Source organism: Pomacea canaliculata, linkage group LG7, assembly GCF_003073045.1.
Source record: "Pomacea canaliculata isolate SZHN2017 linkage group LG7, ASM307304v1, whole genome shotgun sequence".
Lineage (NCBI taxonomy): Eukaryota > Metazoa > Mollusca > Gastropoda > Architaenioglossa > Ampullariidae > Pomacea > Pomacea canaliculata.
Window position 1 is genome coordinate 27,674,264 of NC_037596.1, and position 16,178 is coordinate 27,690,441.

The window sequence follows — 16,178 nt, forward strand, 5'->3', positions numbered from 1 at the left end:
ACTTGTTTAAATAAGGTTTAGGGCCTGTCACTAGGATACTTGTAGCCACGATAGCTTAGTTTGTAACATGGCAGGTGACTGGCAGCCAGCCAAAAACCAGTGAGGTGGAGGGGGGACGTGATCGATTTTATTTTTCTGGAATATCTGGTGTCTATCAATAGTAAGGGATGTAGAGTGGAATTAAGGCCATCAAAACATTGCAGGTGAATGCACACTTCCCTGACTCAGCGGTAAGGTGCTTAGCGAGGGGGACACTCTGACTATTATTTGGAAAGTCTAAAGAATTCATTCTCCGTGATTAATGAATGTTACTAAATGTGTTTAATGAACGAAGACATGAGTTAAATATTACGCGAAGGTTATGCTACAGGTCATTATTTCAAAACAATTGTGAAAGAATGTCAGTAGAAAACGACCCGAAAAGATAAAATGACTGTCATTTATTTATATTAAAATATGTTAAGTAATTACAAGCAAAAGTGTGATTAAAGATCAACAACAGTCTTGAAGTGGCACAACTCATACTTGAGAAAAGCAAATAGGCTTAAGTGTATTACATTTTTTTTTAAATTACTTGTTTTGAGAGCAAATGCACACATAAACTTTTGTTACATAAATTGTAATATTTTCTTTTTCCTGGTAGGTGTATTATTAACCCTAACAACCTTTTCCATAATGCGATTCGTATTTTACATCCTTCGTTGATAGTCTTATATTATGTGGGGTTTAAATGTGAGAAAAGGACTAATACCTAGCTGGAATCGATAAGTAGTTAACTTCACAGGTATAATGAGAGGATCTGCAGGTAAATCGCACCCAGTCTTTCTGTATTACAGCTGAAGGACAAGGTGATGAAGAGTAAGCCCTATCCTTCAGATTACATCTTGGTGAGGAGTTGTTGAAGTGTTTTACTCTTTTCTTTGACTGGTGCACGATGACACACTTTAGTTGTTATGATCATAACATTACTGACAGTTACTCAGAAGTTTGTTTGGATCATTTTGGTTATTACGTTGCGATACCTTATACAAATTTCTTACCATCAAAATGATTTTTATGTGTGAAAATAGAGTCATACCGAAAGTTGCAGAAAAACGGAGGAAAGACTGGTGTTTACTCCATTCAGATGGCAGACAACAAGGAGAACCTGAAAGTGTGGTGTGATAGACTTGTGTGTCGAATTGTGTGTAGTGATGATGATCCTACGCTCCAGGGCAAATGTTTCCAACGCGATACATTGCATCGCAGATGTGACTCACAATCTCGACTCGATTTGTCCTGATGCTCTAAGTTTATTTTAAGAGATTTTTGAATGAATGAGATATAAATAGTTTTGTGCATGCAATTATGAATTTTAATTTTAATCGAGCTGCAACAGAATTTCCCTCTGGGACAAATAAAGTCTTATCTTACCTTATTGCTATAACAAGCAGCAGACTCAGCATCAAGCAGACGACGCGTGACGTAGCATGGACATGACGTCAGGCGTTCCTACAGCCAGCAAAAAAAGGCCTTGACCTTTCCCTTTGCAAACCAGATAAAAATAGCCTGGAATATGACGTCAGGCGTCGTCTGCTGTCTGCCTTTCTATTGCCGGTGCGTCCCTATCACTGAAGGAAATACAAACTATCTGCTTCGAATCATTGAAGTAAGATGGATTAGGGTTATGTCACGGACCGTCCGCAGACATGCGCATTCTTTCCACAAACCAAAATATCCTGATCGCTTGAGGGTGGGCGTACCTTCTTAGAGGCACAAATAATTATTCAAATCAAATACAAAGTCAAATGAAACAAAGGCAAAATCCACACTCATAGATTCACTCCTTCATTCGCCACACAAGATGTATTACCAATATGTTATCATTCATCCCACATAATATTAAAGGTAACAATAAAATCGACTCTCCTAAATTATTGTCACTGATGAAGAACCCAATGTTCGCTCCCGATGAAACATCAACCTCTTATTTTAAAGTCTTTGAGACCCTCCCAAGTCCTCTATTCCAATTAATCCCACTGATCTTCTTTCCACGAAGTCTATTTATGATTGAAAATAAATGGTTTTCACAGTACCCACAGTTTATAAGCAGACGTCTCGATCTTGCGCATGCGGCCGCCTCCTAGATGTTTGGCCGGATGATGTTAGATTCGCTGAAGGCCGGGAGGAAACCTTTCCTCCACCGGCGCTTACTCTCAGGCTGTGAAGAGCTGCCCCTTCCAGGCGACAGATGGAAGTCGGTGCCCCAGTCTTGCACCAAGTTTTCTGTTCTTTTCTCGCTGATACCAGTGTTTAGTTTCTTGACCCCGCCAAGAAACTGGATGCCCAAGCCACAGAGCTCCCCCACGGTGCGAACACGGACTACAGTGACTCACGACCTGTGAAGTACATCCACCTGTAGTTTACCCACGGTATTACTTCCCGTAATACTTTTTCCGCTGTCGCAGCAGTTGCGAGAAAGTCCCGAGAAAAATCCACCAGCTCCAACTTTTGTTTCGCCGTCTGCTCTCTGCCCACCGTTATTTTTTTCTAACGTTAATTTCCTCTATCTTTTACGTCACCTTATTTTGACGTCCCAGTTTACGTCATTTGCTCAAGGGCAAACAACTTCCAGCCCACTACGCTAAATCAGATCAACCACGGTTGTCGATCTTCCCTCCTAACCCCCTCTACTAAGTACTTATCCGTTACAGGTTAGAGTGAGAGAAACGGAGAAAGAGAGAGTGACTTTGCTTTGTGGTTTACTAGAGACAGACATTTTAAGGTCTATAATCTGTAAAAGTTATTTCCCTTCTCCAAATAAAACCCTACACCAAAAATACTTCCTGACGGTGGCTCTGAATTACCTGTGAATAATCTGTTGATGTCAAAATTAAATTTCAAGCAACACGGTGCCAATTTTGTCTTGTATATACCTTTTGGATTAGCATCAACGTGTTAAGAAAAATATAAGTCGTTAACATAATTACAACCTCGTAGCTGACGTTGTATATATATATATTATTCAAAGCTTGATTCATATAACACATAGTCTTCAGTATATAATTCACTACATTAAGTACATTGGAAGCTTCGACATCCGTTTACAGACGTGAACATAGATATTTGATAAAAATTTCATAAAACCAGGAAGTGAAAACTAGAACTTGTTGAAATAAGGTTTAGGGCCAGTCACTAGGACACTTGTAGCCACGATAACTTAGTTTGTAACATGGCGGGTGACTGGCAACCAGTCAAAAAAAAAAAAAAAGCAAAAAAAAAAAAAAAAAACTAAAAAAACAGGGAGGTGGAGGGAGGACGTGATCGGTTTGATTTTTCCGTAATATCTGGTGTCTGTCAGTAGTAAGTGATGTAGAGTGTAACTAAGGTCATCAAAACATTGCAGGTGAACACACGCTTGTCTCACTCTTTAAACAGCGGTACAGTGCCTAGCGTGTGGGACATGGCCTATCTGTTCCTTGTGTAAGAAACGTTTTACAACTGTTTAATCATGGATTTAAATTAACATTAAGACTGTATTTGGGAACTTTTTAATTAAAGGGCAACCTGTTGTTTCCATATTGCAAACGCCTTTAATGAGATCGGTCGTCGTATCACAGAGAATGTTATTATTGTGGTTTTAGAATAACACGTGTTTAAATATTGTGTTTACACATACACTACGCAGCTGCGGTAGCCCGTTCGACCGCGGTGTACGCAGCAGAGAATGACCGCGAATGAAATCTCGACTGGTATTTTTAAAAAAATTATATTTAATATCCTACATTAACAACAACTATCTGTGATACTCCGTTTTAAAGATCATTTAAAATAGATTTACGTGGTATACATTTTAACAAATATACGTTTTGTTGTCTTGTAGTAAAATCAACTGAAAGACTGTAACTGTATCGGACCGAGAACTCACAAAATGGGCCCGTAGGTCAAAAGTACGACAATCAGAAAAAATATTTATAAAATATATACACACACAAAAGCACAAAACAGGCATATATTTAATGAGAATATACCTTTCAATTTTAATATTACTTACTGATTTCTTCTCATTTTCGGTTGTTTGAGTACAAATCCACGTCGAATTGAGTAACCTGCTACGAATGTCAATATGGCGCTGAAGTAAACAAACCTTCGCGTGGTTTTAACATGGAGAAAATACCTGATTGGTTGATTTTTTCAGACTTTAAAGGGAAGTAATCGAAAGAGGAACAATTCCTTACGGTTCCCGTATTTTCTCCCCTTATGTATTCGTTCATTTACGCACAGAACTAAACACTCAGACTTTACTGTGGTACAACAGTGCGTCGCCTGTATACGCGCGACGCGGGACCTTTAACAAGTAGCGTTGTCGCATGACTGCTTACTACGCGTGGCGATTGTTTGCATTAATCACTGTGACTATGATATACACCGCCTAGAGAATTCACACTACGTGATTAGTGAATATTACTAAATGTATGTTATGGATGTAGACAAAAGTTTAACAGCTAAATGTCATTTCCCTAAGACTTTGTGAAAGAGATTCAGTACAGAACTACCTAGACAGATAAAGTGACCGCCGTTTGTTGACATTACTAGAAATTAATTCATTACAAACATAAATGAGATTAAACACTATGAAACCTTTGTAGGAGACACATGTATACTTTAAAACAGGCATGTGTAAAAATGACTTGTTTTGAGAGCAAAATGTTCACAAAAGCTGTTCTGACATAAATTGTAATACTTTTTCTTTTCCTAATAGCTACGTTATCATTAGTAATGATATATCTATATATACATACAGATTTCCTCTAAAAATTTTCACATACAGAAAAAAGAAATAATATGTGGCTGGTGTATTCTAACCTATTGCTTACTATTTATAAAACACATATGAACTGTGAAGTTCCTGTTCCTCACTCGTTTCGTTCATCAGTTACAAAAACACATTTTGTCTCCTGCATGATTGCTGTCGAAGCTCTGAAAAATGATAGTATAAGTCGTTGGTCAGATCAGTCTCACGACACAGCGGCAATAAAAGCCAATAAAAACACGAGTGAGAGACCACGTGACGACACAGAAGACGGAGTTTAAACAGTTGGACGTTCTGTATCGCATAGTCTTTCAAAGATTTGAGATAAGGCAATGCCAAAATAACACATACGCCTAAATTTTATCGCAAAACTTGGATTAACAGGAATTACAGACAGTGTCCGTATTTATGTGGCGGTTGTCATCCGTTGTTTCTGATAATGCTCTTGTTTGTCATCCTTGTCAAGAACAGGATTTACTCCAATGGTGGGTGTTAAAAGAAACGATGTCTGCTGTATACGACTAATCCTATCATCAACATTCATGATCAGTCAAAGAGTATTTAAGGGGCAGCAGATCCGTGGAGCCTGATAGAAAATTGCACAAGCTTTTACATACCGGTAAGTACCATAAAAGAAAATTTAAGTAGCACAGTGTTTTAGCTGGTTTGTTTAAAATTTATGAAAGAGTTAATAAAAATTTTGTAAGTTAAAAGCTAATATTTTCAATAACTTAACAGCTTTGTGTTTTGTTTATATTTGTCTGTTTAAATGTCTTTTGTAGTTCTTGAGATATGTATCTGGCAGGACACCAAACTCTTGATGAGAGTCTTAACCCAACAAGCTCGGGAATTATCGCCTTATCTCTAAGTTTTTCTCCAAGTGATGATACGTCAAAAAATATTTTGATTTATAAATGGACTGCTTTTAGGCAAACATGCTTCTTAGACATTTAATTCATTGACACAATTGTATTGCACAGCTACTGCCTGATATCCAATTCGTATTTGGTCTCTAAAGAAATTAAGAAAACTTTAAAAACAAGTTTTGATTCCTGTGCTAGTTTTCAAATTCATTCCTATTACCTTATCAAAGTGAATCCTTTGACAATAACTATAGTTTTTTTCAATAAAAATAATGTTACCACTTTTGCCTACCCTGACTGCGATACACTTCACTTAATTGTGTATAACACCTGTGACATAGAACTAACATGTTTCAGTTCCTGTCCGCTAAGGCTATGTTTATTGATGTTAATAAGTCACATTTTGATACTTTTTATAGATGAGTGACTGTCACTGTGTTCCTTGTAGATATTTCCTGTTTCTATTTCTGCATGATAAAGACAATAACCCGGATTTTGAGTAGAGAGTTGAGTGCGTTTTTCTACGCAAGTTATGTTACCATTAATTTTTATTTCTAGTAGAACCTATTGTAGTAATTTCTACTTATAGCTACTACTATAGCAAAAAATGCAATAAATATAAATAAAATTTGCATTTTACGTGGTTACAGGTGCTTAACAGGTAAATACAAATGCTACGATTTTTCTTTTTTCTCCTGTGTGTGTCTCCTTGTCTGCTGACACAAACTACAGAGAGGTGAGATGTGCTTGCTCTTCTTGACTTCTCAAGCACGTGTTCTCGTATTCCCTTTTCGTATAGAGTCCACACTTATAAAGAAATATATATATATACTACGAAATATTTTAAAGCTTCTACTTTGTAGTTAGCCTGATGTTATTGTTTTCACCAATGAAAATTAAAGAGTGATGGATCCTATACAGGTCATATTTTTAGCGAAGGAAGGTTGTTATGTAATTTACAACTTTGTTCAACAAATACATTTTCACTGACTTTCTGTTTTGTTTCTGTTTCTTTTGTTACTTATTTTTTCAGTCTTTGTAAACTTAGAACAAAAAATAAATAATGAAAATTAATAACATGAAATAATAATTTTCAAAACTGGAAGATCTCTACGCCATGGCAACTCTAGCAAGCCACACGACTGGTCGACCACAAGCTGTGTGACTGACGAGGAGTGCGATGACACAAACGCTGTGTGCTACGTGGACAAGTGTCGATGTCGACCAGGATTGTTTTTCTCAACGACTTATTACACTTGTTCTGCCAGTGAGTGGACGGTTTAATTGTGTGACATGGCTGACCACTAGAAAACAATTTTGTTTTTGGCTCGAAAATGCTTTTGGATGAATTTCACATTCTTGAAGGAATAACTTTTAAAACCAAGTAGTAACAGTAGTAACAACTATCCAGATTGAATAAAACAATATCAACCCCTCTAGCCAGATAGAAGAAAACAAATAGGCAAAGAGATAGACAACAATATAAATTTGTTGATTTCACCATTAGCGTTGTTTTAAATACGTCACACTGTAGAACTATTTATTTAAATAAAAAAAAAGATTGTGTAAATATTTGTTGATCACAGTTGTTTATATTAGCATGCAGTACAGAAGACTCGCAAGACACCTTCATGGAATATCCAGACAGCGGTTTAAAGGGTTACATTCTTGAGGTAAAGGATGGACTCAGTTTGGAAGACTGCAAGAAACTGTGTCTGAATACTAAACGTTGCCTCGCCTTTGATTTCAGAGGTTTGTATGAAAAAAAATCTTTGCACCGTAAATATACTTCAGTAATAAGGATACTGAAGGATATTTTTTAAGAAAGAATTTTTACACACTTACATTTAGAGTTGCTTAATGTATCTTTTGCTCTCTTTTTTTCTATTATTATTAAAACGCTTTTGAAATACAGTCATGGGTACTAAACGACATAAATGTTAGTTACGTCGATATATTGTGCGTTTGTTTTTCATTTTTCACAATACGTGGAGTCTTAAATAATGACTATTTTAAAACATACAAATGCTTTTCATTATTACAAGTTTACAAACATGTTTTAAAAAGTTTTTGTTACAAAAGATATATTGAGAAAATTTAATTAGTATCAAACAAATTATGTGATATTGCACGAAAATAAGAAATCGCGTGAGTGTAAACACATTTGATAGCTGTTTTTGTGTGTGTGTGTGTGTGTGTTTCAGGAGAAATTTGTTTTAAGTTTTAAGTGCTAGTGAGGTTAAAGAATTTCAGAAATGGGGAAAAGGAAAACAGGAAACCGTATTATCTAAATAATATTTCTAACTGTTGGCCCTAGAAACACAAATCACAAACAGACACGACTACACCTGAATCCTCTACCGATTTTTATCATTGCATGATTCTATCACACTACAATAGGACAGAAATTGTTATTTACTACAGTCTTACAAACCTAGATTATAAGATATTTAGTTTACTTGCTAGTCAGATGTATTACTGAATGAAAATAATAAAAACAAAACAGATCAATCATCAGCCAACACGGTTTTTTTTTTACTTTGGCATAACGATGTTGGACTGGAATGATGTTCGAACAATTACAACTACCATAAAAAAAATAAGCAGATAATATTAATCAATGATAATGGAAGTTTATTCATGTATACATAGGAATAATGTACAAATTAGTTCTCTTTTACTTGAAGAAATGCACTGAAGCTACCTAATACTTGTACTAGTGTTCACTATCTTAGCACTTCTTACAAATTGAATGAAACATACTTTATGTCGCCAAGAGACCTTGAACACGTCCCCCCGCTCTGTACACTGAGAAACAAACACATAAAGAACTCTAGCATAACGATTCTGGACTAGAAAAAACTGGCGCTCCCCAACACGAATGGATAAAACAACTTTCTTATAATCATTGTAAAAATAATGTTTTCAAGGCAAGATCCAGAAAGAAAAAAGTAGAATTAATTAAAACTACACTCCCCCCCCCCCCCCACACGTTTTGTTGAAACGCTTAAGTAGTAGACTAACATTTGGAGACATGTTAAGATAACTCGCTTTTGGTCTTTTCTAAAGTATTTGTATCACATTCAGTTATGGTTCATTTCTTACCTACAGATTCACCCCTACGAGGGCTCTGTGTGCTGCATGACGTCACGGCGCGTGACTCGCCTTCAGGGTGGTATCCTAAGACTGGTAAAGGGTGGACCCACTACCAGAGATCCTGCCGATCAAATTTTGCCGCATACCCTGTCTGGCAAGGCTTATTGTGTTACAACGACCTGGACTGTCATGGCCCCTACAGTCAGTGTTTGACAGGCAGATGTGTCTGTTCTTTTAATACAGTCTCCACTCAGAATGAGGTTGGGTGTCATGTTACAGGTAAGTAAGAAGACAAAATATATTACAATTGTGAGTAGTACCCAGATTTTCCACGAAACAACATATGGCCACAGGATGTTTAGTTATTTTGCATTTATCTTGCATTTATTATTATTAAATGTTCCATGCCTACAAAATGTAAGTCTATTTCAATCACAAAGGCTTTATATAGTTGTTTCAAAAATTCTAGAAAACATTCATCACAATATTTATATATCTGTTTTTAAAGCAGACTCATTCCGTGTTTATGTATATTCCTCGAGCTAACTGTTTTGATTTTTTCTAATGATGAGAAGAGAGTGATTTGTTTAATGTCATTGAGGTTATTTTTTTACACACCTTATACAAATTTATTACAAGCGAAATAATGTTTATGTGTAAAAGAAGGGTCATGCCAAAACTGGAAGGAGAAAGGAGGAAAGACTGGTGTTTACTCCATTCAGATGACAGACAACAAGGAGAACCTGAAAGTGTGGTGTGACATGGACTCTGGCGACGGTGGTTGGCTGGTACATGTGTTTGTGTTTGTCAGTGTGTATGACTCAGGTAGCGACTCTACTTCACAGTACACGCTGCTCACAAGAATGTGACACCAGAAATATCCAGGGTCACACACTGAGTTTGTAGCGTCCACGAATGTTTTCTTTCTTATCTTATAACACTCCTGATACAAACTATGAGAGAATAAAGTTTCAATTATTATTTTAAACCTGTCTGTCTCTGGGTATTACAGTCCGTTCTGTGAGGTAGGCATAAGAAAAGCCTTCGGTTAGCGTCCTGGCGTGCGTGTGTCGGTCGTTGCATCCTTTCATTTATAATCGAGGACACTACATTTGACAGGAAAATCAAAGAATGTTATTTGCGGCGTTTATTTTTTAACTGTTCGGTTTACTGTGTATCCCAATGTTTAATCACAATAACTTAATGTCACGTAATTTTACACATATTTTATTAGAATCAAAAAATTGTATATGTTCACATAAATGTCATACTGATGACAGGTTCACATACTTTATCATTACCAAGAGATTTTTTTGTGCCTTAAAGAAAGGATTATAATCACAGCTGATAAAACTCCTTCACGGTATATGTAAGCAATCGTTCTCTATGCCTATTGTCAGACCCTATTCCTGGGTTTTAGTATCCGTGGTAACGACTGAGTTACTTGTGTGTGATGGTCAGGTTTTCCAAAGACGTCGTGATGGTTCAGTTGACTTCTTCAGGAACTGGGTGGACTATGAAAACGGCTTCGGTGACGTCAGTGGGGAGTTTTGGCTAGGTGAGAATGTTTCTCTCGCATTCTCTTGCGTTATCTTCTTTACTATTACATATTTATCACGTAAATTAAAAATTAATGCTTTAACCAGGTGTTTTGTTTTACTATGAATTTTTCCAAACATCTGATCTTTCACACACTCTCTCTCTCTACGAGGAAACATCTTGCTTTATTAAGAGTACAGTTCTGTTCCTTTCATGAATCTTCATCCAGGCATGATTATTTTTATATGTTTGCTTAGGTATAGCCTCTGATAGTTATTTACAGGCTTTTTTAAGAGGTCAATAAAGTAATGAACCAAGAGATCTTATTCATTATAAAGTCTTTTGACAAATGCCTTGGAGTTATCTCTCAAGTTTAAAATTAGACGGGCACAGTTACTGACCTAGTAGACTTCTGTGGGTCACAAGATCTTTTATGAAAAAAAAAATAAATAAATACTTCACAGCCTGATTTATCTGTTTACATGATGTAATATCCTTGTCTTACCTCAGGCTTGTCCAGCTTGTACAGACTGACCAAAGACAAACCTGTCCGACTGCGTGTTGACCTTAGGGAAGTGAATGGCGAGAGTCACTATGCTGAGTATTCATCATTCAGTGTGGGTGGTCCTGACACAAACTACAGACTGACTGTGTCCGGCTACTCGGGTAACGCAGGTATGTGACCACTGAACAGTAAGATAAAGACGTAGATTCACTGGCAGGCTGTCAGGCTGGCTGAGGTATGGGTGAAATCACTAGATATGTTAACTTGTATGTAAGCATGAAACTGCGTAGATGTATGTCGTGGTTGAGAGCCAGTGAGAGGTTTAATCAACAAAAAAAAAAATGGGGCCAACAAGGTGACTGATTTTCCAATAGTTTTTTTATTTATCTTTTGTAGGAGCCCTGAGATATTTTTTCAGGGTTTTATTGGCTTAAATTTTGGTCTTTAGTAGATTTGTGGTAGCGTGGAGATGTATGGTAACTGTCATTTAATTCCTCGAATAGTATGGCTCTAAGCTCACGTTGTTGTGTGCGAAATTGCAATAATCCACGAATAATATTCTTTTTAATATCACAATATTTAGGGCAATCAGACTGAAGAGACGGCACAGTTTTTCATGTCGGGTACCTACTGTATTACAACTGTATTTTAGCTATTTAATTAGCTGTGGTTGTTATCGGCTGAAGACCAACAACAGATGTAACGTGCCGACGAGAGGGATCATTAAATGGATAAGCGCATGCATCATTAACTACATGCCTACATTAATTTTAAACAAGCCTATGATGTTATTAGTATCATGAGGCGACTCAGGTTTGGACCTCATGAGTATTAGCAAACCTACATTATCAAAGTCTATGTTACACTTACAGTAAAAGAGCCTTGTGGTTTAAAAACAAACAAAAATAAAAACAAAACAAAACCAAAAAACGAAACAAATATCAGACGGATACAAGTTTTCTTCTTTGTAAGGTTTATTCACCAGTATAAAAGTGGTGAAATTAAATAAGTCTTAGTCGAGTCTTCCGTGATCTATGAGAAATGAGAATTTTCTCTTTAACCTTTTTTTTTTACACAAAAAAGCATCAAATTCGATTTCAAGATTGCGAAGATTGTGTTAACATACCTGTAACAGGTGTTACTCGGTAATAAGAACAGTGTACCTCAGTGCGGTAGCTATGATTTGTACACTTTATTTTTGCTGTCATTGTATTGTGTGGCTTCGTCATTATGAGCAACATGGACATAACTATTACGAATTACTAGTAATATTTTTTTACACCGATAATATGTTTGTTGTGGAGCTTTGTGTTTCCAATGCAACTCTATTAAAGCTTGCGTGTGTGCGTGCGTGTGTGGGCATGTGTGTGTCTGTGTGTTTACAGGTGACAGCATGTCATATCAGAACACCCAGAGTTTTTCGACCTATGAGCGAGACAATGACAATGACTCTAGAAACTGTGCCGTTATGTGTCACGGCGCCTGGTGGTACTACAGCTGTCACCGCTCTCACCTCAACGGCCTGTACAAGGCAAACGGAAACGGGGGTTCGGATGGCATCAACTGGTTTCACGCCCATAACGACTTTAGGAGCTTCACGTTCAGCGAGATGAAACTCAAACCAGCCTAACATCGCCTTGTCTCCTGTTCTCTCACTGCTTACACCCTCAGTCTACTACACATCGCTGTTTCCTTGTAGTTTGATTGTCTACTTTGGCGATGATGATATTTGTTGTCTAACATTGAAATAAAATGACGCATCTGTCTCTCTTAGCTTTGACTTTCCATGAAAGAACATGGCTCGTGATCAACCAAAACTACGCCTACTTTCAAACATAACAAAACACCTGATTAGTTGACTTTTTCAGCTTTTAAAGGAAAGTAGTCCATAGGAACAATTCCTAAAGGTTCCAGTGCTGCCTCCCTTATACAGTGATACCTCGGTTCTCGAACATAATTCGTTCCGGGAGGACGGTCGAGAACCAAATTGTTCGAGAACCGAAGCAATGAAACCCAAAGGAAATAATGGAAACTGGATTAATTTGTTCCAAGCCCCAGAAAATGCCTATTTACTGGCCTAATTTGTATATAATATATAGAAAAACGTGAGTCTCAACAAGAAATAAGAAATAAAAGTGTATTTATTAAAACAAAACAAAAAAACAAAAACAAAACAAAAATGTACTGTACAGTACAGTAAATTGTGTTTCATTTACTGTACCTGTACCAAAATTTATGGCAGGAGGGAATGAATGTGGAGGGAGGAGGGAAGGGGAATGGTTATTGTCACTGATGACGCAAGGAAGGCGCGCTGGGCAGAATGAACGCCATTGGGCTCAACTCGGCTCATCTCGGACGTTCGGATGTTCGAGTTCCAAATATTTGTTCGAATTCCAAGACAAAATTTTCTCGAATATCCTGGTCGAATACCGATTTGGTCGAAAGTCAAGGCGTTCGAGAACCGAGGTATCACTGTATATTCATTCATTTAAGCACAGGGTTACCAATTCAGACTCTAGTGTGGTTACAGTGATATTTCGCAAACACTTGATTTTTTTTCTCTCTCCTGTTGTGTGTGCCTATCTCGGTAATCTTCTGTCTTTTTCTTCTTGAGTAGCACTTCAGAGGAACAGCTGGATAATTATTCTCAGAGCTAAAAATGCGTTACTCTTAGGTGACAGTTTTAAACATGTATAAAGAAAGAATGTTGTGTAGAGTACCTGCTTTTAAAAGCTAATCAGTTATAGGCATGAGTATTTTTTATTTGCCTTTACGGTTTGCTATCCTCTACTCACGCTTTAATTAATGGTGACTAAAACAAAAACTTTGCGTTTATTTGGTGACACCACATAAGCATTAACGCAGTATCCCCTGAAATATATTATATTTATGTGTCCCTTTGTGAGCCTTTTAGGGTTAACCCTGAGTGCGTATATACTTGTAAACACTTCTGTAATATTTTTACTGAGTTTCAGGGGTTTTTTCCTGTCACAGAATACTAACTGCGGTGTCTACTCCAGAGAAAAACTTGAAAAAAGCAGTTTTGTATTATGCTTTCCTCTGTTTTCTTGAAACCTCAGTTGTCTCAGGTGTTAATTCCGGTAACTTCAAAAAAGCCTTCTACTACAAGTAAAATAGTAAACATTATTTTAAAATTTATGCTGTATCGAATGTGCGTGTCATCTGGTTGCAAAACAAAGGTGTCGAAAAAGACAGAAAAAAACCTGTACATGATACATCAACATCTGTTTAACATGACTAGTAGGATGTAAAGTGCTCACAGGTTGTCGTTAGTTTTCCAGTAAGCTTTATATTTCTAATAAGCTGAACAGTGGCATTTTTCTTTATAATAATATAAAATATAAAAATATAGCCTTTAATGTGTTTCGCGCCCATTAAGGTACAATGAAAGAGAGAAAACTCTTAAGAATTGAGATATTGCCTTTCATTGACATTACCTCCCCTGCAAAAAAATCGATCACTAATACCATTGGTTTAGATAGGTTAAAAGATCCAAAAATTAATCGTGTTATTGTTGGAGATTTTGAACACCTTGATTGAAAACTGTTCTGCACAAGACATAACACTTCGTGGTCTCCATTCTGTCTCTGTTACACATCACTGCTACGATAGGCTTAAAACCCTTTTTTACTTTCTTGTATTATTTATATTTTTATCTGTTTAGATTATTTTACATACATTGCTGTTCTTCTACAAAGGTTAATAGCTAGATGCCCCATGCAACATTTTTATAGAGAATTAAAGAAGCCCCTTTAATCATTGTGTATTAGTTTGTGTTTACCTCATTACTATTTACGAATTGATGACATGCTCTGATGCTTAAATAGTCTTTTGAGCTATCGGACCGGTAAATGTTTGTGTAAATGGTGTAAAATAACCCTCCTTTCTCTTGGAATGAAAAGTCCTCGAAATATATAGGTAAATTTTCTATGCCTTCATTTGTGGATATTATGTCATAATATCAACACGCTGTTCTCTTTGCTTGAAACTGTTTCAAACATTATATGTTCGAGATTGGTGCCAATTAAGCCATCCCACAGTTATACTTCAATTTCTGTTTGACATATTTTTTTTCTAAACAGTTAACGGCAAGATATTATTTCTCCGAAGATGATTGCATTCCTTATTGACTTGTGCTCTTCAAATACACATATACAAACATCGTCTTCCACCGAAAGATATTAAAAAATAGAGAAGTCGGGGTTGTATTGAATACCTTTATATAAAATGGTAAGAAAGTAGGCCTTGTGCTACCATACATTAAAATATTCATATTTGTGTTCACCCGTGCCCTCACAGTTTTGATCTTTTTATGCGTGTTATGTTTGTAGACATGTATCTCTAAAGCAAAGTACAGTAACAACAAAATATAACCACAAATTTAGGTAAATAGTGCCTTGCAACAATCGTAAATCAAAAACTTGAAAAAATAATTAGTATACCGAAAGTCGTTTTCCTCGGATTTCTTCGGCTTGCCAACATGAGTTCGCTTGCTTTCAACACTGTTTGTGCGTTTTTTGTTGATTACCAGTGTGAATACTACCATTACATGTAGTGATTACTGCGTATACAGTATTCTTTGTAATGTGTGTTTTTTTAAAGTTTCAAGATTTATGTGACTCGCTCGATCTCACGCACTTACTCACTCACCCACTCATTTTTAATTTTTAAATTTATTTTACTATGTGTGCGCACGTTCGTGTGTGTGTGTGTGGTTCTTCTGTAAGCGTGATCAGATATATCTGGTTTATTTTGATAGTTCACGTGAACAAAACAAACAAAAGCGGTAAGAAAACAAAAGTAAACAATCTGTCGACAAGGAAAACAGCAGCAGGAACAAATATTTTGTGTAGTTGACCAGCAGTTTAGCCTAGTTTTACACTAAGGACCGCATAGGTTCTTATCAGCATCGTAAAAACAGATTGTAATCGTTATTTTAATTACCATTTCTTACTTTATTGCTATTTTCTGACCTTTTTCTTCTCCTCACTGTGTAACTCTATTTCTCTGTCACTCCCTGTTTCTGTCTATTTTTTTACTTCTTTTATTTGTGTCTCTGCAATACTGCATTGCTTTTCTGTTTTCTGTTTAGCCTGCCTGACTAAGTTATTCTGTGTATCTTATTTTTCAGTGAATGCTTCAGTTAAACATTTGGAATAAATATTATCAGAACTAAAATATTTTGCGCGTAAATGATGAGTACGAATAAGGAAAGAAAAATAAACAATTACTCTTTTTACTAGTATGACAATCTCAACGTGACATGACTTTAATTTACGTGTTGTGCATAAATTTAAATTAAATTATTGTTTCTTTTCATAAGATTTCACATTATTCAAGCAGTTCAATTTTTCTTACTATT

The 16,178-nt window shown here is 36.3% G+C and overlaps 1 protein-coding gene across 2 annotated transcripts in view; it reads left to right on the forward strand.

Moving 5' to 3' along the window:
• LOC112568915 (ficolin-2-like) overlaps positions 1–16,178 on the forward strand; it is a 127,187-nt gene that overhangs the window by 22,767 nt on the left and 88,242 nt on the right. Inside the window, exons 8-9 of one of the 2 annotated variants that reach the window (XM_025246482.1) lie at positions 10,801–10,965; positions 12,181–12,497. In XM_025246482.1, the coding sequence (XP_025102267.1) occupies positions 10,801–10,965; positions 12,181–12,425 (410 nt within the window). In that variant the 3' untranslated portion in view covers positions 12,426–12,497. Of the gene's footprint in view, positions 1–10,800; positions 10,966–12,180; positions 12,498–16,178 lie in introns of those variants that run through there. The other variant, XM_025246479.1, reaches the window with a different exon arrangement.